General features: G+C 36.9%; 1 protein-coding gene across 1 annotated transcript in view; it reads right to left on the bottom strand.

Annotated features, from left to right (window-relative positions):
* Positions 1-222: 222 nt before the first annotated feature.
* LOC139686423 (uncharacterized) overlaps positions 223-22,927 on the bottom strand; it is a 576,816-nt gene continuing 554,111 nt past the window's right edge. The window contains exons 3-6 of the mRNA XM_071583612.1: positions 11,730-11,865; positions 9,109-9,242; positions 5,702-6,194; positions 223-1,462 (exon numbers count right to left, since the gene is read on the bottom strand). Of these exons, the coding sequence (XP_071439713.1) occupies positions 1,383-1,462; positions 5,702-6,194; positions 9,109-9,242; positions 11,730-11,865 (843 nt within the window). The 3' untranslated portion in view covers positions 223-1,382. The remainder of the gene's footprint in view (positions 1,463-5,701; positions 6,195-9,108; positions 9,243-11,729; positions 11,866-22,927) is intronic.

Genomic DNA, 22,927 nt, shown 5'->3' with positions numbered 1-22,927 from the left:
TCTAAGTTGAAAACAGTATAAAACGAATTTCTCAGCTTTTTGCAGTTGAAACTTTTTATAGGTATATGCTATGAACACTGAATATGCTAATAGAGGTACAAATAATAAACTGATCCGAAATGTAGATTTGGAAAAATATTGTTTCAATCAGACAGATATTTATACAAACATAATATAGTAAAAAAAGATAAAATAGCAGCACAATAAATTTATTCAGTTACAACCATAATGCCATTTGACCATTAAATTTTGCAACAGAGTAGATTTGTTTAACAGTGAATACAGTTTAAGCCAAATTTACACATTGACCTTGAAAATTTAGCTAATTAGAGCAGTACACTTGACAAAGCCATTCAGACATAATTCTTAGGTTATCTCAGGTGTACAGAATGGCTCAAACTCATTTCAGATAGGAAGTTCAAGTAAAAATAATCTTTTTTACTCTTGGGAAGTTATGTTAAAATTATTGGCCAACAACTGAAATATAGACTTTGAATGGTCAATAATTCTAACATCTTGCCATAAACAAGAAAGAAACTAGTATGCATCATCATTGAAAGTCCCTATAGGTTGTGTTCACTGAGCCACCACATATATTTATTCTCCTACTATTACTTCCACTATCAAAATCTCATTGAAATATCCCCTTTATTATTTCTGTACATCACAGCCTTTTATGGGTGGCTTCCACACAATAGTTTGCAGCCGTCCAGTTAGCACTCCCGTGCAGTTCATAAATTTATATATTTAAACACAGATTATAGAAATAGCTTGTTTGTTGTTACAATTTTTTGTTTTTTAGTTCTTTGAGAATTTTCTAAAACTCATCAATAAAAATCAGCCTTTAAATGGCATGGTTCACTTCTGGCTCCAATTCTTCTATAAATATAAACCAACTTTGCATTGACACAGTAGTACCCAATAAAGTAAAACATTTCATGACAATTACTATAGTAACAGCATTTTTATGTGAATACACAAGAGCTTGAAGACTTTGGGGTGGAGAACCATGCATTTTTATCCCTTGTACCTAAAGCACAAGAATGAAATTCAGAGTAAAAAAGAAGGAAAACCACATTGTCACATATTAAGTATAATCCTTAGGCCAATTTGCCCAAACTGCAATTTTATTGTCTTGGACGGTATTTTACTACCCTCCTTAGATTGCATAACAAAAACTTAAGAAGATTTCACTCACTAGTTCTTCCACACTTATAAAAAGCTTTTATCTATATTCATAATTAAAATTTCAAGTCCTTATATAACCAAATGCCCATAGTATTCCAATACATGTAGACAACCCATGTGTTCCACAGTCCACATAATTATTCCATATTATGTGATGCACATATGTTTATAAATACTGTTTCTTGCCATGAAGCTCATCTAATGCTGACAAAGAGGCTTATAAGAGCTAGAAATGATATTGTCAGTGGTGGTCCAATGGATCCAGAACTGGCATCTGAAATGAAAAAATAATTTAAATTGATCACATTGATTAGGGAGGACTGAAAACATGATTGGCATGCCTTGTATCCACTAAAAAAGTAGACTATAATGTTTAGAGCTTTAGATGTTTCAAGTATTTATTGTATTTATTACTGATGATTAATTTCTCTGACTGAAAACAGTTTGATGATGAGTATATTAAGAGTTCAGTTTAGGATTTAGAACTTATATTAACAATATTAAAAAACGTTGGAATGGTATGAAGGTTATTCCATGGAAGGTTAGCAATACTATTTATATTTATGATATTAAAAAATGTAATACAAAACAATTAAATTTTCTACAATATAGTATATTTTATGATACCCATTCCAAGGAGCCTGCACCTGTAGCTACTATATATAGTAATAGTCAAGTTTTATCTTTTATATTTGCAGCTACTTTCAGTGATAAGCGTTGAAATAACATTATTTTCCCAAGATAAAATATTGGAGTCAATTAGAGCTATCTGTCACAACTGTAGTGGAATTACAGCCTGGTAACTTGAGTGTTTGGCTACTGGGGGGCTGATGGTTACATCCATGAGACACTCTTAGACAAGCTCATATGTACTATGATACCTAAGGCCAGAAATCACAAGAATCGGTAAAGTCTCTAGATGTGAAAATTTCACACATTGTCAGGTTTAACATGAGATTAGCCCTACAATATTCTTGCCTATTAATGAATTTTTCTTGGAGCTTTTACAGACCAGAGTTATATACTTTCATACAATCTGGGCTTCAATGCTTGTTATCTTTCATGCAAAACATAGAGAAGGTAGCAACTGGAGAGAACGGGAAGGGGAATTATGACATCATTGCTTTGAGGACTGAGAAAACGATCAAATATTCATTGATTATACTTCAAATGCTATCCAACCACAATATCATCTATACACCTCAACCAGTACACAACAGAGTTTAACCAGTTATATCCAGAGATAAAAATACGGTTTCTAAATTATACTTAGATATTTCTAAGCAAGAGAAATTTTGGCTGGATTAGGCTAGGCTTTCTCTCTGTTAATTTATATTGTTACTCAACGAAAACAAAATTTTGTGACATGAAAATACACGTCAATTAATAATTATCCAGTAAATATTTGGCACTAGCCAGTTTGTGCAAGTTTACCAAATATCACATTAATTCAAATATTTCATTAATATGAGAATGGAATTAGAACTTTCCTTCAAATTTGCTAGATTTAACAGGTTCTCTTCGACCTTTTTCTGATTTTCTCAAGAATACTCTGTGTTTCACGTCATTCCTGCTGTCTCAAGCACATATCCTGACATATTTATGAACTTTCAGTTATTGAACGGTTGTTTTTTTCATAAGACCTCTTTCAATGAAACAGTTCAGCACAAAGTTAAAATAAATAAATAGCTCATGCAAAAGATTATCCACTCTTCATAAAAACAAATAATTGTGAAAAGAAAATGATTAGGCACAGAAATACGCTTAGTATATGCAGGAGAACAAAAAAAGGAAAGAAAAAGTGGCGTTAATTCAGACACTCCACTAAAACTATCACATGGAATTCCAAAACAATTTCTCATTCCTTTCACAGCTCTAAGGAGTCTAAAAACTCTTTACGCTGCCAAGTGTTACTAACATGACGGTGGCTACATTGGACAAACTTCCCAAAAATTATAATAATAAATTATAATAATATAATAAAATAATAATATAATAGAAAAGCCTAATTTGAAGGGAAAAAACGACCATAGTTTCAAAATAAAAATAAGGACTCAAAAAACAAAAAAAAACACTTTTTTAAAGAGTGTTTTTTCTTTTTTTCCCCGGAAGATCTGGTGCCTGAAAAATCATACAGCTTGGTTGCAGCCGAGGAAGCCCATTAAGGCTTGTCCGGTTATCGACCCCGAGCCCTCTGGTCAGCAGTCCAACGCTCTACACCTGGGGTACCGCACTCCATGATAGCACAGCAGTACGCTATGTTATGTGCATGCATGTTAATTTAAGTTTTATCAATGATAAATTAACTTGTAACGCTTGTGATTAATTAATTATCAATTCTGACGTGAGTAAAGGAGAGATTGACGAACCAGCCCAATGAAACTACAACGACGAAGGGAGGCAAAAGTTCCATTATTTAGTGCTAATAAACGCATATTCGTACAAAAGCGGGTTCACCCTGTAATTTTATCGCATGGAAATATTACCTTTTCCAGTATATGTGAGTGGACATTTCACCATACCTATTTTCCGCTCAATCTTTTTCGCGTTTTTGTATCTCTTCCAAAAAAGTAAAGAAGAAATACTTTGAAGACCGGTGTGATACCACATGAGGCATTTATTTGCTATTTGCAATGCATATAGTATTGGTCTTTTTTTGCGCTATTGTTTTCTATCAAAGTCCAAATGCATTCATCAATAGCGTGGCGCCTTTCACGCAATGGATTTGCCCACTCGAGCCGAGCTGGCACGGAAGAAAAATCGGCCGCGTGATTTCGTCCTCATTCCCTCCCCTTCCATTCGTGGGGAAAGTCGAGTGTTCCGATGAATTGACATTGCTGATTGCCTTTCAGTTATCAGGAAACACCTCCGGCTCCTCAGCGTCCTTGGTTTTTGCAAAAATTTCCATCAATACGTCTAAATATTACTCCATACGCGTGGCAACAAAAGTTGATAAATCAATGTACCCTGTTAAAAATAAACTTGCGCTTCACTATGTATGCGTAAGGAAAATCCCTTCGTCGAAAAAATTTACGGTTTTCTTGTTGCAGTGCTCATAATGATTTCGGGGAAAACTTATTTAATAAGCATTGTCACTACGAGGCGATGCAACCAGTTGCCTCCGGCCTACTAACAATAAAAAGTCAAACTTAGCCGGCTCATTAGAGGCATTAACATTAAGAGGTACTGTTATTTCCACTTTAAATTAAAAATTTGTAGAAATCAAAGGACGTATCCAGTGATTCAGGATTGAAAGTAAAGTCTAAGAAATGAGAGTTGCTCAATTTCTGGGTACATAAAATTGGATTCACGAGATGCTAAATAAACAATGTTTTCACTTGACTCTGTCGTCATGCAACGAGCCGGAGTCAGTAGTCTGGAAAACTTGTTCAATTACAAACATTTTCTTAGAGAATTAATTAACTTTAAAGGGGAGTTGATTGGTCTCCTGTAAATATGTGAACTATAATACCCGATAGTGTGGAAAATTATTTTACAGTGATAAACTTTACATGAACTCGGACTAGACTTTGTACGTGCATGCACGAATCATACTTCTTTGCTAGTGGAGGCTATATTTTTATGAATTTTGTTGCAAAATGCAGTAATATCCCTAAAATATGCATCGTTAAGTTGCTGGATAAAACTGGGTTAGACAATATAACTTCCTTTTTTAAAAATCGAAACCCCTTAGACTACCCCCGTCAGTATTAATAAGAAACTGTTTCCAAAACCAACATGCATTCAAACATAATTTATCCTACTTGAGCGCCATCATTTGACGAATTCAATTGTATACATAGGCTTATCGTCATGCACAATAAAATATCACAAAATGTAGCTTTCAATAAAAATTAAGAGGTTGTTGAAAATAAACCGTAGGCTGTAAACATTGTTCCATGTAGTGGTGGTAGTGGAGTGGTAGATTTAGGGAAGGCGACCGACATCTGAGGCCATTTGCGCAATTAGAGATGGATGTGAAAGGAGAAAGGGCGGAGAGAAACCCGGCGTCGGCATTACGAAAGTTGGCTCTTAACGAAAGGCGATAAGGGATCCGCAGCTTAACGTCCCATCAGACGGACGGCGTACCTCTCCGCAAAGCACCTCTAGTAGGAATCGGAATTCCACTACAATATCTGATAGCTCCAGGATTTGAACCCGTGCCCTCTGGGTGGGAAGATAGTACGCTAGCTCCCGCACAAGCCCGGTTCCTACATAGTCCCTTTTCGACTCTCAGTATAACAATTAGAAAATTTGTTTCGATATGGTAGTTATGCTTTATCTTTAAATTTAATAAAATTACTTTGATCATTAATTTCCATCTTGAGCCATTGCTTAATATTTGTTATTTTATTATTTAGATTTTGAAAACACGGCCTTTCATTTAAATTTAATTTTCGTCTGGGTTTGGGAGCACACTACTATTATCGTTCAGGGGCTTCGGTAAGAGTGAGTTGAGTTCAACAACACGAAATTTGTGGCAGCTGCAGTCTTCTTTCCCTTAGGACATTACCCCTCGATCCGTGCCTCCTCCTCCCTTCTCCGTGGTAGCCGTCTTCCCTCCCGGCCTCGTCTAGGGCCTCGAGGTCCCTCCTATCGTCGTCCTCCACTAAAACGTCGTTCCCTCTCCTTCCCATTTCAACAGAGTCCTCCTTCACGACGACGCCGTCGAAGTGACCACTCCTTAGGCCGCCGCCCATGTAGTACGGCACACCAGAACGGATGCCCTCCTCGCCTATCTCCACGGCCTGAGGATTGCCGCCGGACAGCTTGGGCCTCTCCTCCTCAACGCTCTTCTCGTTGCTCTGCCAGTAGATACCGTGGATGCTTGCGGTGCAGCGTATCTTCAGCTTCCTTCCTCCACCGCTAGAACTTCCCATAAAGTGCTCCGAGTTGACGACGAACTGGAGCCCCGCCTTGGACGCTAGCCGCTTGTTTTCTTCGAGCTCCCTTTCCTCACCTTCCACTGGTGAGTGTGGGTAGTGGCTCACGTAGTTTGGGTCCGCCTGTAGATGGAAGTTGAGAGCATTAAAAAAACCAGTTGTGGTCAGCCCATTACTTCCTTCTCTTGTGATATTTTTATTTCAAAAATTAATGTTAAACAACTAGCAACAATAGTAATCAATCCGAAATTTGGCTTGATAGGTATGGGCAGAGTTAACTTAACATTGAGACCTGTACGACGTGTGTCATTAACGAATTAATAACGAAATTAAGGGTAATTAAGGTGAGCCAGTTCCTTTCCCTGTGCCACCCGTACTTCCCAGGAACACGTGGAAACCGGAAAAACACACAGCCTGCGCGAAGCTGAGGGTGCCCATAGGCATAGGAACTCAGGATCGAACCTGGGACCTCCAAATTGTCTTACCCATTGGACTACCACGTTCCATTACTAAACAAAAGTTTATACTTAAATTTCTAAACAGCTCGAATATATTACGTTTATAAAATTTAAAGTTATGAATTAAGAAATTAATTTTCGAATTTTTAACGAAAAATTTCTGCGTATTGATATAAGTAGTGAAGAATTATCACTTCACAGAGTCAATTATGTCAATCTCTTGATATCTGAGTATTTAAGCATTTCTCCACATTCTTCTCTTGACTTAATGCTGTCTGCGACAAATACTAGTATACGAAACTTCGTCCGCGAATTTTTCCTTACAATTCTTGAATGTTTTCTTTGACTGGTAATTTACGATCAGAATTCATAATTGCGAATTAAATGAGAGCGCTGTTTGTTGAGCATACGATAATTTACATTGCTATAATTTCATCCCGATTATTCGTCTGCATTGGCTATTTTCACCATCTTGTCATCATAGAACGTTTTGGTGGCACAGGCTTGAAAGTTGTTCTCGAAATGTTCTCTTGTTGTCCATTTTGTTCTCGAAATATTTAGAAAAGTTTTATCATTGTTGGTCGCAGTGTCGGTATAATTCAAGTATCCTTTTTGTGTGTACTACTGGCGGGCATAAGTGTTTAAAGAAATAGATTTCAGAAGGCAGAAAAATAAAAGAGAGTTCAGCACGAGAAGAACCAGAAACGGTGGTTTAGCATTCATTGAGTCCATTTTTTTTCTCATGATAGCCGATATTATTCATTTACCTTGCCTTGGAGTTGTTGCCAGTACCCCATTTTGAAACATTGTAATAATTTATTTTCTTTATTATTATTAAATGTGAAAAGCAGTCGTATCGTAGCAACACCGACAGTGATAGGATATCTTTTTATAGTATCCGATGTCAGGTACTTTATACTGGTTCCAGAAATAAAAGCAACTTTTTTAAAGTTATTGCTTTACAAAAATACGTGATAAATTGAATTCTATGGATTCGAACCAAGGCATCGAGTCATATAGTTAAGTGCAACGGTGGGTATGGTCAAACAAATTTCCGTCAAATGCAACGACTTCCCTATCAAAAAGTAGATGCTACAGTTTTTTGTTTGTGAGTTCAAAGACTATCAACAATTAACATCTGCACTGTTACTGAACAAAATACATTTTTTTGCGATGAATAATTATAAATATTCCTGATTGTTGACAGTCAGCTAATCAGGAGGGAAATTATAACTGACGCGGTGGTATTAATTCCAACCTTTCTCAGCTGGTTTGGGGAAAAGAAGAAAATATTTAAAGAGAGATTTACCGGATAACTATATTCTGGCGGTTCGATTATCAAAAACATTTATATAAGCGTTTCACGTGAATGCTGTATTTAGCAAGAGTTATACTTGCATGAGTAATGAAAGATAGAGTATGCAAGGCTACTAGCTTTGTCATTACCCTTTCCATGCGCAGTATTATCTGCTAACAAATACTAAGCACGTCAGTTTTGGTACTTTTCCTCCTGCTGCCACAAGCGAAACCAAATCCTATCCCTGTTTAACTATGCTAAACGAGATAATGTCGAAGAATGGCCAGAGAATTGCAATTTTTCATTTTAGTGATGAATTTAATTTTATAAAGTGGAGCATTTCAATTATTTGGCAATGCATTATGTTCAATTCAACAACATGACGTCTGAATCTTTAAAGATTAAGATGCAGTATGTCTTCTGAATGGACTACCTAGATAGTCAACATACCGTTGCCCGCACTAGGAGGTACGTGTAAATACAGGAATGATTCAGTCGGGTGAAAAACATTTTGGTATTATGAATGTATGCCATAGTATAAGCAGAACTCAGATGAGATAGGATTGGGGAAATTTATCGAGAATACATGCGAGTAATGTTTGCAGGTAAAAGGCTTGAGTGTGGTTGATTTTGCGTGAAAAGAGTGTGTTCAGGAAAATGAAATATGAAGTACGGTGATACAAGCAAGTTAAAGATTCTGTTCATGTAATGAAAGAGACATATAACGAGAACGATCACATCGACCATGACCTTAAGAGTAATTCTGTTTGTCCGGCCAATTAGTCGAACATAAGTGATTTGAATTTTTGAGGCATACGCGTTTTTATTATCTTTTTACCGATGTCAATTGTCTTATACTAACTGTCACGTTGAAAAGTACCATACTTAACGATTTACATTTTATTTTTGAAAAATGTAGGCTTTGGCTTTGTAGCATAATAGGTTTTTTTCGACAAATAATTTTCGTTTATAACTATTTCCTTGGAAAATTATTCAGTTGTTAAGTGGTGGACTAGAAAGAGTAGTTTAAAGATTCCGACGCTGTGATACTGGATATATATATATATATATATATATATATATATATATATATATATATATAGGCTATTGAAAAAGTTTCAACTCCAAGGTACAAACTAATAGGTTGTTTATTTAAAGGTGAGGGAACTTTTGCTTTTTTGCTCGATAGATTTATGTACAGGTTTTTTGAAAGTTTGTGAAAAATTCGTTGAAGAAAATGTAAATTTTCATTATGAAGAAATATCCCAAGAAGAATTCGTACCACTTGGCCGTTTATAACCCAGGTGAGGTTGGCAGGTGGTCGGGAAGGTTGAGATGCACAGCTACCGTTCAGTATTTCTCCAACGCGGTATCTCGCCTTGATTCCTATGATGGAAGGCCGAGTTTTTGGTGGATCTGTAAGGAAATCATTCAAATAATTAAATATAAATATTATTTCTCTTGGAAATGTAATAAATAAATGAAAGTTTTAAATGTTGACTCCTGTGGCGTGAGAGTAGGACGATTGAATGAATAATTGAAGTCCTTCAAGTTTCAATTTTCCCGTGTAACATTTACAAGGTCTGTCCCAAACGTAGTAGGATTAAGTCGATAAAAAGAAAAAATATTGTCAGAATTGATGAGTTCACTCAAGAGTCTTCGAAGTAGCTCTCTTGTGCGTCCATGCACCACTGCCTGCGGGTTTTCCACGCCTCGTACATCTTCTGGAAGGTGGCGCCCGGAATGCTTCCAAGTTTCCTCGTCACGGCCTGTTGTAACGCTTCCACCGAGCCGTTTTGACGTCCTTTCCTCACAAATTTTAGACGGTGGAGAGGCAGGAGTCTGGTGGGGCATTGTCTAAAACACATGGATCCTCACTCACATGCTCGAGAAGCTCTGGTAGATCCGCGTGCGAGTTTCCTTTTGTTCGTCCGAGAGCGCTCGCGGAACCAACTTCTCACACACCTTTCTCATGTCCATGTTTTCGGTCACAAGTTGTTGCTCATCACTTTTAGCAATGCCAAGTTTATCAGAAACCTTGCGAACACTTAATGTGCGATCCCTGACCAACAAAGTCTTCACTCTTGCAAAATGTTCGTCACTTTTCGAGGTCGAAGGGCGTCCTGAATGTTCGGCGTCTTCAACATCTTCTCTACCCTCCCGGAACAACTTGTGTCACTCAAAAACACCCGATCTACCCATAGCGTTGTCACAATAAGCTGCCTCGAGTATGTCATGAGTCTCTTTCCCGGTTTTTCCCTGTTTCACGCAACATTTGATGGCGCAGCGCTGTTCCAAACACCGGTTTATGACAAAGCGTAACGAGGTCACGTTATAGAGAGGTTTTGAAAGCGAACGATCCGCCCGCCGCGAAGGTTGGGAGCCAACTGCCACCGGCCTCCCGCCTTTCCTGAGACTCTCATCCCTCGAACCCAGCAAGAGAAATCGCCGCCCGTCCGTCCATCTATCCGGGAAAAATGTCATGCTACATACAATAATTTCAGTGTGTCTAAATCATTCGCCTTGACCGGAATAATTTGTGCACCTTGAAATTGCACGCATCATTGCATCGTAACGCACATATAGTGGATGACTTCGTGAAAAGTTACTGTTGTGGCATCTCCCGTTGTTTCTTGGAATAAGTCATACTATTTTTGGGATGGACCTTGTATGTGTAAGTAATACTCGATTTTTGTTCACACAATATTAATCGTTCTTCGCAGTTTGATACCCCATTCGTAAACTATATTTATCAGCTAAATCGGCGTAACATTCGAACTTTTTGTTTGCTGTCGTTTAAATTATTATTTGGGAATGCGTATATATGCGTATGTCGAAGGGTTTTGGACGAATACATACATACATATATATATATATATATATATATATATATATATATATATATATATATATATATATATAAGATTTTCTCAACGGTATAATAGTTTTGAAGTAATTAATGTTTAGTATCTGATCATTTAGTAGCTTCATAATTTGAATACGCCTTGGCGTTTTACATTCCTCGCTTAGGTTAATTGTTCTGGAAATTATTTACGTAATTTCATTTTGTTAATTTATATATTTCTCACCACATTCTGAGGTGAATGACATGCTAATAAGCGTGCGATATTTGTGTCGTGTATTCATTTATATGCAAAATACCCGAAGAATATTGTTTGATCTTTTAAATTGATACCATTTATACTCAAACATCAGTTGAGGTAAAGGAAGCCATTTTTGGGTTGTTTAATTTTTAAATAATTGGGATATCAGAAAAAACGACTTATACTATCTAACCCTGTAATTATCTTATTTTGCTTTAACGAGTGCTTAGTAAAGTTCTTGTACATTAATTTGTTTTTACGAAATAACATCAAAATTATACTATCGTGGTTTAGTTGCTGTCATAAAATTTTATTTTGCAAGAGTTGAAATGACGAAGTCCTTACTTTTAATGTGAAGGGGTACATAAAGTTTACTTTTAGCATTAAATCCTCTTTTAGAAAGTTGTTTCCATAATGGACGCTGATATTGTTGGTCGTTTTGGAATACTTCGTCTTTAGAGATAATTAGCTCCTGGATAATGGATAAGTTACATTTAGTTACGGTGCACATAGCTAATCCAATTTACTTGGGCGTATTGCATAACAGCTGTGCGGATACCACACATCCGATGATGGCATAAAGTGAATTTTAGCATCCCATTTAGCGCAGTTAACCCCATTGCCTCGCTTGCGGTGGTTGTTTCGCCACTTGGAAAGATGGCCCGACACTAATATTATACGAGGCGATATACCTGCCCGTGGGGAGATGTGTGCTGTTTCAGGATAAGGGGGTTAGCAGGCAGGGAAGCGGGGAGGGAATGGGCATGGCACGAGTCCATGCTGCCAAGGACTTCCTTACCGACGACGTCCATGTCTCCGGAGACCACAGCGGTGTGGAACGAAGGAGCGTCTGCGGACACCTCGCAGCTATATCTTCCCGAGATGGCAGGAGTCACATGACGTAGGACCACCTGGGAAGCGTTAGATCTCTTTCGCTGAAAAAAGAAAATCAGATGGTGAAATAATATTTTGGGCAACTTTCCAATTATTATGAGGGGTTTATTATAATACAGGATATTATTATAGGGGAAGTGAAAAAGTTCACTTTTAAAACTATAATATCATATACTGACTTAGTCTTTGGACTGACTAATTTTGACCAGGTGGAAAGGTTTTAAAACCGCAGTGTTTTCTTGACTAGTTAAAATTTTAGACGCACTGAAAAAACTATGAAATTTCATTGAAGATAGTTTTATCCATCTTACAGAAAGTTTAAAGGATATTTAAAGTTCATGTTGGGAAATAGCTGTTATTCCTATATTTCCACTACGTCATATGCATCTAGGACGAGTGCAAAGAATATTGTCACTGGGCGAACTCTAGGATCTTTTAGGAATCACATGACTGAAGATGGAGACATTTTACGAAAGTAGAGCTCCCGTGATTTTTTGTCTTGGTAAAATATCCTCACCGAGAATTTGTTCAGATTGAGATATACGATATGCTTGTCGTGTTCGAAGATCAGGAGATCCGTTCCGGAACATTTAATCCGTGAAGTATTGAGTGGAATAATATCCGTTACTGTCGAAGTTCTCCGCAAAACTAATGTGCCTCTCCAGCTGTAGACAGATAGGTACGAAATGTGACAAAAATGGGTACCTTTGCAAGAAAAAGGTATCTACAACTCAAAAGGTTCGCCTCGTACCCCTTTTCTATCCAAGTCACCCCACTATTTCTGTTTAAAGAAGTAGAAATAAGGGGAAAAGAGTGGAAAGAAAAGGGGTAACAGGCGATCTTTTCGAGTTAAAGATACCTTTTTCGTATACTGGATGCATAGATGTGTAACTATCTTTTAATATTAGGATTTGATTAAATTTTTACGTAACTGAATACATCGAAGTCACTTGTCTTATGATTGAGACATTCATATATCTTCCAGAGTTCGTCATTTTCCGGAATTTTAGAATTAGTTCTCATGAACAGTAGGCTATTTAGCATTATAAGTAAATGAATTGTCAAACTTTCTTATGAAATCGATTATTTTCAGCATGTTAAAGCATCGGAATTTTATTATGTATAATCGAAAATAAATCCTGAATTCCATTTAAATAGAACCGCTAAGTATTTCTGCCAAAAAAATCCAAGCGAATATGTCAGTCGGAAGAAGGCTTTCATTATTCACGGATACTTGATAAAAATTGGCGCCCTGTCAACCTCATTTCATCTAGACAGCCAATCAGAAAACGCCAAGGGCTACTCCGTTTCCGCTTTCTGGTCTTTTTTAGTGTCGAACGTTTTTGGAACTTGATATCGAAATAGAACACGGCAAAGGCGAGGCGTCGGTATGGGGAATAGTAGACCGACGGGGGTGGGGAGATTCGATGTCGGATAAAATGGACAGGTTAGAGAATTATTTTTTACCGATTAATTGGGGGAAGGTGGTATGAATATATATGATTCACTTTAGTGTCGGCGGAAAGGTTTGATGGTCTGTTGTCGCCATGGGATTGGAAGTGGAAGATGGGCTTAAAATGAAGCGTAACAAAAGGCTTGAATGGTAGGGGATAGGAAAAAAAAACTTTATTAGATGGGAGGGGTAAGTGAAGGCGTGAAGCAGGATGTTCCCTCAGTCCATTGTTATTCGTTGGAAGCCCCAGCTGCACGTGGCGCGAGATTGTGTGTGTGTAACCTGTCGAATATGTGTCTGATTCGGGCGGTCCAATGTCGAATAAATATATCCGCGAAGCCAAGTTAGTCCTTCAGAATATACTCGATGTATTTCGCAGTCGCTTCACTTCCTCGGGCTTTCCATCACGCCTTTCCTCGCATGCTTATCTCCCATTCTTGAGACCGTTCCACCATCCCTGAGAATAAGCACATAAACATTCTTACGTTGGTGGTGATAATATGAAACTCATTGTTAATTTGTCTCGTCTATATTCTTGTATCAAGGGCGAATGTAGCGCAGCTTGTCCTTCAAAAAAGTTGCCTGAAGGAAAGATAATTTTAAGTTTTAAAAATCGATTCTTTTCTCGTACTGTTTTAGGATTTTGACCTGGCTTTTGATGAGAAAAAGGCTTAAAGATGCAGTAATTTAATTTGTCACGCGCGAAAATATGTATGACCGTAAACTTTTCTTTCCCGGATGAACTTTTTTATTGGATAAAAATTATTTTTTCAATCCATTATCCTTCTATTATGTATCCTGGAAATATCAGGAGGGTCGATAAATTGAATCTCGAAGGGCGGATTGTTCCGGTGCTTCTTGGTAATATCCTCCGCCACTGAACGGTTACTTATTGACTCATATAAAAAGAATTCCGATTTTTATCTCCGATACTTCCCTTGCTTGATACCGGTGGGTTGTTTACAAGTATTTAAAAACATAAGTTATCGAAGCAGTAATTTACATGTATATTACTGGGTATATTAATCCATTTTCACTCTAAACATGAACGCCTCAGATTTAAAAGTTGCGTAGAAGTGAAAGTAATGCTGCATTTTAGTAATTTATTTGAAAAAATGGAAATATTTCATTGGAATTTAATTTTAGGGAATATATATTTCTTTGACAATTATAATAACATAGCCGAGGAAAGTGTAATTACTCTCTTTTGAATACACTCGTGGTTATGGTTCACGCAATCACAGTTTTCCGGTCCTAATTATTCCTGGTCAAAAATTACATCTAAAGACCAATATATTGAAACAACAATACTTCCTGCGAGTGTATGCATATTTCCTACCTTTTGCGTAACGGGTTTTGACGGTGTCGCGGAAAGATGTAAAAACTGAATCACTGTGTTTGCTTCATGTAAAGCGTACTATATTACATCATTCCCGCCTAGCATCCTATCAAACGTAGGTGCCCTTGCTGGCGAATTTCCGCATTTCTGGCTTGTGACGGGCTGAGAATCCGTCTCCAGCGCACCAAACTCAATTTCGGTCGACTGCGAGGATGATTTAGCTGTAGCATGAACTACACCTTTGCCTCGCGCGGATCGCGTGAGATTCGTGTCGTAAATGCAACTGCGCACCTAATGGGAAGGAGGGGTTAACTCGCTCCACCCTGACCATCTAAAACTTTGAAGGTGAACGGGAATGTACTACTATGCGCACTCCCTTTAGTCTTTGTCTCGGCGTCCTACGCACGTATTCTCCGCGCTGGTCTTATTTACCACTCAATATTTCTCTGCATCAGTTTTTGCTCTTTATCAATATCTCTCTCTTTCTCTCCCTGGCGTCGAGAACATCCATCCTTCCATGCTTGAATAAATTAATTTGGTTGAATATCAAATCGCGTTGAAAATATTTCTAAAATTAATCTTCTTACAACTAATTCGCAACAATGAACCGTTTCTCACTCAAACCTAAGTGCCTTTCCATTAATTTCCAGACGCGATATATCTTTATTATGTACCCTATTGAAATACTGTCGTGTTATTTTATAGTGAAATCAGACATAATGGATTTCACCACCATGTAAATCATGGTGGTGAAATCCATTATGTCTGAGCTCCATGGGATTGAAAAATCTATATAGCGCTAATATGAAATGGCATCGCAAATTACCTTAATGCTACCTTTAAACTATCCCATCCTTTTTAAAGCTACTTACGTGATCAAATATCCAATAAGCGTAATGAATTCAATGATTGCTTTAATTGTTATTATTTTTCATCGTGTAGTTATGCCACAGCATTATTAACTCGTTTATCTACTAAATATAATGAATATTTAACACAAAAGTAACTATAATGTGTGCCCTTCTCCCTGAAATATTATGATGATAATATTATTATATATGTTTTGAAATGTGTAGATGCGTCTAGGGGAAGTTTATTTCAAGAGCAGGATAAATTAATTATTTCTCACTTCCCTTACGCACTCACACGTAAGCACCCTATTAAACCTTCAGCTTCCCTCTTTTTTTCCTCTGGGGTCATCTAAGTTCTCCTTAGACGGCATGTCCATCCATCTATTCTAACCGTTCGTCCATTCCTGCTACCTTCCCGCGAAATCCCGTTGGTTTTATTCTGGAGCTCATCGCTCATTCTCGGCACTCTCCTCCCAACTGGACGGCACGTCTCCGGTCACTGCAATATCCTGCATCGGAGAGATTTATTCTTTTTCCTTCCATCACATCGCGAAAGTATCATTATTTCAGCGGACGTTTGATGAATGACGAAGTCGAAGTCCGTGAGACTGGGTTGCTCTTGGCAGGAGACCACTATTTAACTTCAATGACCTATTTCATATAGTAAAAATAACTGCATGTTAACTCTAAATCTTTCTCGTCTTATCAGTCTATAGGTATTTCCGTTTTCAAAAAAATATTGGAGTTGAAATGCGTCTAAATTTCGTATTATTTATGCGAGAGACAAGTTTTAATTAACACCTCATCCATTGATTGGATTTTAAAAATCGAGAATCTTCTTTATACCTTTCATCTTTTTGACATTGGCAGAGTTTGACCAAAATCTGATGTGCGCATTTGGACTTAGTGGGAGTATGAGAGCGAGAGAATGTTGTAAACATTTTACGTGTATAGCAACATAAATATACATTTTATTACTACTTGCATAAGCGTCATTGCATTGCATTCCTGCAATATATTTTCGCTGCGGTTAGTTCGACCTGTAATTACATATACCTTTTAATTTCCTATTCTTCTGCGATCAACAAGAAGTGTGAGACCAAGTTGTTCTCTAGGTGAAATATATCTGAAAATTTCTTGTAATCCATGTGATATTCAAATAAAAGTATTCAGGTTAAATTCCAGAAGTATTGGTTTATCTCTTTAAAGATATTGAATAATTCTTCTCGGGTCTTCAAGATGGAACCCGGGAGAAATTCATTCCGACGACACGCTGGGAGAGCGCCAGATCTTACATATAAAGATATAATCGGGTAATGGCAAAGATATTTACCAAAGCATTAAATCCTGAATAAATTACGGAAAATCCATAATATGCGAATATTAATTATTTTACATAATTTTCGACCACCACAAACGTTAATTATTCGATTTAAAGTTAAAAGAGTATTCCATTCTATTCATTGGAAAGTTTTTTGTTAAATTTGCAACAGATATTCCGAAAGAAATAAATGAATAGGAGTTTGTTCTTTTATATATAAGGATTCAGTGTGCGCCGGTAATATTAAAGTGATAGGTAAAATATCCTTTTCCGAAGTTCATTTCAAGTATTGGTGACGTTCATTAAGTATTAAATGGCACTTATGCCTGCATATTAATCATTCATAAACATTTTCTTTTAAAATATTTTAATGGCAGGAATATAAAGTTCTTTTTGTGATTTAATGTAGGGAATATATTATCTTGCATATTCTGTAAGGAGTAAAATGTTTTCAGTTAGGGAAATATTACACACATATTGAAACTAAGTACTAATAACCAGTCAGTATAAAGAGAGTTGACATTCGTAACTGTAGGTTATTTTCTGTTAACGTTGATTTTACATGAATTCACAACGATTTATGGAAATATTGATTTATGATCGCCGGGGGCTCCATTTGAATTATTTTATTTTTAGGTTTTTTATCAGCATTTTTATTAGCATATAACCGCGTCCTTCGTCATGCTTAACTGGCAAAGTCTTGGTAACCGATGTTGGTGTGACGATGGTATTACCCGGGATCTTTATTCGGATTCTAGCTGTGGTGAGTTTTTCAGTCCTGTGATAACCCACAGTAGTGCGGTGATCCGTCCCTCGAATGGAACGTAAAATCATGTGATCCCTAGGAGCTTCTTTTTGCGGTAAGAAGCTGACGCTCAAACCAAATGTTTTCTGCGCTCCATTTGAATCTTTTACTATCATCAAATAGCCCATGAATCCTTCCGTATAGTTAGGGACAGCCTAAGCAGTCAGCTTCCAAACCTAAAAGCAACAATGTTTCCTACTTAGTTCAATAAAAAAATTAAGGCTCTAGTTGTTAGTTGAAATGAAATAATAATTTTATAACTAATTCAAAGTGATAGTGACCAAGGGACATAATGAAACGTTAAGGTTGTTTTTTGTCGTAAGGGATATGTGGGTGATCTGGTGGTAGACGGGATTCATAGGCAGAGGAGATGCGTGTCGACGACCTTTGTCATCATTAGCTAGCTCGCTAAGGGGTACGCGGTGTGATGTTTTTGCAGTTCTGTCCTCATGTATTCGCGGTTTTAATTCAATCAGCATTGAAAAATCTGCCTATTTTGGAACGTCGTGCGATTAATTGAGGTCCATGAACAACTCAGGCAGCGGAAAGATAGAGAGTGCCTAATGGTTAGCGGATATGATTATTCCCATGTAGCACTCGATGCGCTAGGTCCCAGAGCGTAGGGTTCCTGGCTCGTATTGGGAAACTTTTAAGTCGATATTAAGCTCCTAAATTTTCTGGGAGTCAGACTTTAGGTGGAACTCTATGCTTCAAAGGAAAAACACACGCGCCATGTGTCTTGTATGTGTGAATTTCACGCGTGGCAGAGCTTAGTGATGAGTTTTGCCCTCAACTACGCATTGGATCATCTGTCGGGGTTATCAGTGCTTTTTATCTCTTGTTTCTGCATAGGTGGTAGTGCTAGTGGTGGTTCTCTGATTATCTAATGGTTAAAGCAGATCTAGGCAGCCCCAGAGCGAGCAGTATATCTCCTAAGTCATACTCTTCTCTTCACAGCACGAGTGACAAGCAGGCAATCTAAGTTTGAGGATGATCGCAAGGAGTGAAGTTAGTCACCATAACCCTTCGTTCCCACCTTCCCACCGATTTGTAAAGCTTTCTTCGGCGTAGTGTTTCCTAATATTTATATTTATGCTCACCTTTTCATGCATAATCCGGGTAAACTTCACCATTATTATCCATCCCTGGTATTTATTAATCTATATTTTCCGGTCGTAGTGATTGTTCAAGATCTAGCTAATATTAATAAACTTCAATTAATCGAGAAATATTGGAAGCGGTAGAATCTGAAAACGGTGAGGAAACATTTTGAGACCGAGTGCTGATGTAGTTTTGTATGTGAATGCTCCGGGATTTCTTTCATTACGATTATTTTCATAAACAATTACTGTCCTCCTAATGATCGAACAGCCACGAAATAAACACTTGAGTGAAATCAGAAAGTTTTGTTTTCCTTCAAAATAAAGAAATTCCACCATGTTACGCTGAAAACCATTTCCTTCAGAATATTTTTATTCTATTACGAGCCAGCATACTCAAACCGGCGGAAGTTTTGGTACGCAAAAGTCAGTTGTATTTTTAAAAAGTTAGCAAGAAGCCATAATCTAACAGGGGTTCATTCTAACAGGTATTTACGGGAAAACACTGCGTACTATTGCTGTGTAAGGACTGATATTATGGAACCTTCTGCGGAGCTCATCTAGAGAAATTTCCACTTGATTATTTCATCTCTCCTTTCCCCTTTCACGAATGCTCCTCCTTACTCGACCCACTGCTCCCGGATCGTAGTATTGATTCTCTTTGATATCATTCTTATTTCTGCCTGATTTTGCGACCGCAATGAAACCTAAAAATGAAACAAATCGGCTATACAATATTACTATATTAATTGGCTACACTCAATCACTGTGTCGGAAATTAACTTATAGAGGCAGATGTATATAGATTCTTAATATTTTAAAATAGATACGTCTTCTTTTGTGAAGAAATGCATCGTTGTTAGGTGTCCATCAAAAACCTACCTTAAACGGTAGACTACATAAATAATAATAATTAGTAAAGGCGGTCATGCCACTTTGTTGAGGGATTTGGACAGTGTATTAAGTGGTGTATTAACGGCATTTCGGGTTTGAAGTATCTTGTAAAGTTGACTGCATCGGCTGAATCTTGTGAAACTGCTTCTTAGTGAAATGAAAAGCGTGACGTAGTTTTCAAACATAACATTTTTTTTTAACGAACTCGGTTTCATGCATGATGGTGTATTCATCAATGGTACCTAGGTCGTGAACAATCCGCATTATGAGAAAAAACTTAGTTATGCTTTTCATGGTAATATAATTGTGATAATTACTATGAATTTATTATTTTTGAAGACGGGATACGTACAGAATGTTTTAACTAAAAGGGGCTACATAAACCTTCGGTCCGAAATACATTTAATTGGTAAGATATATTGTAGGAGCTATTACTAACAACTTATCAAAGGGTGCTCATGTACGAGTACTTTGAGGCCATACATGCCTGTACATAATAATGCTGAATGAAACTTAAACATAGTGAATATGATCATGAAGTTAGGGGTGTCGTAGGCGGTTAACGTTTTAATTTACAATTGAAACTAAGAGGTGTGGCATCTTACTGAGACAAGTCGCATTGAGTGACGTCGGAAAGATTACAAATAAGCCCTATTCGTTAGATATTGTCGGGGTGGTATGAAAACTGGCAATACGGAAATATAGAAATTATCAAAGAAAAATTAAAGGTCCTTTTTAAATTATTGTCGTAATTGAGAGACGATTTATTCATGCTTTAAATTTTACTAGACAAAAACCTTACCAACAGTTTGCGGATCTGAATACAAATATAGAGTAATAGGCATCTTCGCCAAAATATTTAGAGGGTTTTACTTCCCTCGATCAATGTACTGTAGCAAAAACTTAAAAGACCTCGATCTTAATCCAGAACCTGAAAGCCCTTTACCTCTCCCCATTCCTTTTCATTGACGCCTGCAACTTATGCCATAAACCGTTGAGTGGATTTGAGGTTGTAGATTTAAATGTAGATATTTCAGCTTGATGAAAAAATATTGTGCGATTAAAGATTAGAGAGCAGAGTAATTATTTTTCGAGATACGCGACCGCTGCGGTAATTTTAGTGTAGACGGGTAATTAGGGAGAGCTGGATTAGATAGGGAACCCCCAAGTTGGGGTTTACATTATACCCATGAATGATGCAAATGGGTTCCCAGTTTAGCGTTCCTTCGCACGAAGAACCTACTGTGCTTTTCTTATATATTACTGTTTATTCTTTTCATACGGTATGAAGGTAGAGGTCAGCAAATCAGAAAAAAATAAAAACAGCTTGATTTGAATCCAAACATTGGTGTGAGAAACTAATGAAGAAACTAGCGTTCAAATCAATTCTCTTTGAGGTTAATATTGGTTTCATTCCTCATGAGAAGCTTACCTTGATCGAGGGAAGTATATTAATTCCATCAGATGGCATGCGAGCTACGGGCATTGAAACTATTTTTCGTAATAAAGTCAGGTTTAAGCATTGAATCAAGCTATTGACATTGTGGTAGAAGTTTTATTGCAAGCTTTTCAAATTAAGGAGTTTGGTGAGACGCCATGAGTCATTTTAAAGTATGTATTTTGTCCTCCTCTTTATGCATTAGCTTCGCTTCAGATTATTGAGAGGAAATTAATTGATTTCTTGTTTGGAAGTCATGGCCAAGTTTGTAAGGGGAAATGACGCTAATTCTTTTAGCGGTTATTGCTAATTTGTGATGGCATCAGTGAATCATGGTGCAATTGATATCGGCAGGGTCCCAGTTGATTTTTATCTTTTAACTACCATCGTTTTCAGCCAGGTTTCTTCATACTGTTCAACACCCACGGTAAGGGTGAGCCATACATTTTTACCCATGGGGGAACCCGAAAATAGGTTGAGCGGGATACGCGGAGTGAGAAGAGCGGGGTATTCAACAGTCGACGCTTAAGCCATTTGCTAAGTCTTAAATATATTTATTTCATGACCTTGCCATTGACGTTTCACCAAGGTCCGTCCGCGTAGCGTCTCCCACCTGGACTATTTAGGTGGTACTAACATGGAAACTATTGACGATACACAGCTTTTGATATCTGACCTTTACCGGAGGTAAAATATGTCCACGAGTTTCCTCTTTTATGATTTTGTTTCATAATGCTCTGTTTATATTTTCATCATTTGCGGAATTATTTGACTCAAGTTCTCGTATATTTGACACAATATTGTATGTGACGTATAAAAATGATTTCAAAAATTCTCTTTGGGTAATCACCGATTGAAATGTAAATAAATTTAAGAGAATTATATTAAAATGCATTTTAAAACTAAACAATGTATATTAAAGAATGCAACGATTTCGGAGTGTAAAAATGATTCGCCTGAGTGATTTTTACATTCTGAAATTGTTGCATAGAAATGCATATCAGCGGATGACTCCGTTAAAAGTTACTGTTGCGGCATCTACCGCAGTTTCTTGGAATTTATATTTAAGATATTTATTTTTCCAATTAATTATTTCTCGTCACAGTTTTCAGCAGTTAGATTTTGGTAAGAACTTGTGCCGAGATTTGAAAAAAGGATGGACGAATTATGAGTAAGGAACAGCAGAAAACTGCGACGGAGTATCTATATTAATAATAAGGTAACTTTCGGAAACAAGGGATAATCATGTAATCCAGGTTTCATCAGGTGTACACCATTTTGTTTCTCCAATACAAAATATCAACATCCATGGTTTCAGAGACCAGTATGGTCTGCGAGTAATATATGAATGAATACCAAGGTGTGTACTCATGCCCTTTATTTGTGTAACTCTAAACTCAATTAATAAGTTCTATAACTATTAGTTAATTAAGTAAATATGCCATTTAAGTTTTTCCAGTATTGGTCAATAATTTTGGGAGCAGTTTCACATAAGCGGTATGAGGGAGATATGGGAACATTTTAGAACCCATGCTATATTAAATTATTTATTTTACAGGGCAATAAATCAAATCATGTGAGTATATAATTAAAATTTGAATCTAAAAAATTGGGAAATGCATTCAAATAAACCTTAAAATGTGAAAAACAAGGCTCAACCATACACACTAAAGTTTTTTATAAGATTTTACGCGAAAAAACCACGTGTAGATATGATAAGAATTTAGCACATGCGAAAATATGTTAAAAATAAATTGATATTTCATTTTTTGAGAATTGATAATAATTTTGCATGAAAGGAAATTTATTGATCTCTTCTTTGGCTTGGTGAGATATAAAATGAATGAATCCTGCGCTTGAAACGTGTACCAAAATCTGTTGGCAAAATATTTTAAAATATTA

The sequence above is a fragment of the Hetaerina americana genome, unplaced genomic scaffold (assembly GCF_022747635.1).
Source record: "Hetaerina americana unplaced genomic scaffold, ioHetAmer1.1.p SCAF_14, whole genome shotgun sequence".
In the NCBI taxonomy this organism is placed as follows: domain Eukaryota; kingdom Metazoa; phylum Arthropoda; class Insecta; order Odonata; family Calopterygidae; genus Hetaerina; species Hetaerina americana.
The sequence above is the reverse complement of the archived record's forward strand: the minus strand, read 5'-3'. Positions and strand labels throughout refer to the sequence as shown.